This window comes from Bison bison, unplaced genomic scaffold (genome assembly GCF_000754665.1).
Source record: "Bison bison bison isolate TAMUID 2011002044 unplaced genomic scaffold, Bison_UMD1.0 scf7180017864063, whole genome shotgun sequence".
NCBI classification, from domain to species: Eukaryota; Metazoa; Chordata; class Mammalia; order Artiodactyla; family Bovidae; genus Bison; species Bison bison.
This window is the reverse complement of record NW_011494635.1, coordinates 13,025,723-13,026,733: the sequence shown is the minus strand read 5'-3', so window position 1 is coordinate 13,026,733 and position 1,011 is coordinate 13,025,723. Positions and strand designations below refer to the sequence as shown.

Sequence of the window (1,011 nt, the reverse complement as noted above, 5' to 3'; positions counted from 1 at the left end):
GGTCTCAGGATATTCAAATGTTCAATGTTACTGGCAGTGTAATGATCAAAGTTAAGGTCACACCAAGGCCATGGTATCTTGGTCAGGGTTGGTCTTGGTCCACAGAACTTGGGGTCAGTCTGTGGGCAGGGTCGGGAGTCATACATATTTAGGGGTGAGACCATAAGTAAGGTTGAGGATGAATCTGAGGCTACATTTGGGAAGAATCTGAAGCCTGGATTTGTGGTTGGGTTTGGGCAATGTTGGAAGACACAGAGTAAGTTTGGGGGTCAGTCTAATGCCTGACTTAGTTAAGAGTTAGACTTCTAAGAGTTAGAAGTCAGGCAGTCCTAGTGTACAAAACCAACCTCCTACCAAGAAGTGGCCACTGCAGGGTCCAGCTCCCCAAGAGTTGAGACCCAGCCTGGGCCCACAAGGCTCTTTCACTTAAGGGGTAGGGATAACACAAGGGGGACAGGAACTCACTTCCCTCAAAGAAGAGAAAGCAGGCACAGGAAGGATACCATAACTTTAATGGGAACAACTCAGCTCCACATCCCCCAAACATTCTCAACATACGCTGTGGGAGGGGAGGGCAGCTGGAAGGCACAGTCTATGGCTGAGCTCACACCTCACCCCTTCCTCTTCAGCTGCTGTGTTCTCCAGTCTTCAGCTGGGTCCCAGGTGAGTGCCCAGGACGGGCAAGGAAGCCCCTCAGCTGTCTCGGACAGCCTCCCCTTTGACCCATGGTACAGAGAACTAGCCTGGATGGAGACACTGCTGTCACCAGAGCTGGGTGGGGACCTGGTTCTAAGGGTGTGGACCAGGCTGGGGGACCACCCGCTAAGGCCCAGCACTGGGAGCACCAAGGCAGAGTCCCTGGTGTCAAGCACTGATTTGGGATGCACGCCAGGTCTCTGCATGTGGCTTCTGGGTTCTGGAAAGCGGTCCATTCTCCTGACCCAGATGGAGTGGAAGGAGTGGCTCAGTTCCTGGGCTCCGCTTGGAGGGTTCCTGTCCCACTGCCCCCCG

General features: G+C 53.9%; 1 protein-coding gene across 1 annotated transcript in view; it reads right to left on the bottom strand.

Annotated features, from left to right (window-relative positions):
* Positions 1-501: 501 nt before the first annotated feature.
* Positions 502-1,011, bottom strand: part of SPEF1 (sperm flagellar 1) — a 4,672-nt gene continuing 4,162 nt past the window's right edge. The window contains exon 8 of the mRNA XM_010836479.1: positions 502-936. Within this exon, the coding sequence (XP_010834781.1) occupies positions 612-936 (325 nt within the window). The 3' untranslated portion in view covers positions 502-611. The remainder of the gene's footprint in view (positions 937-1,011) is intronic.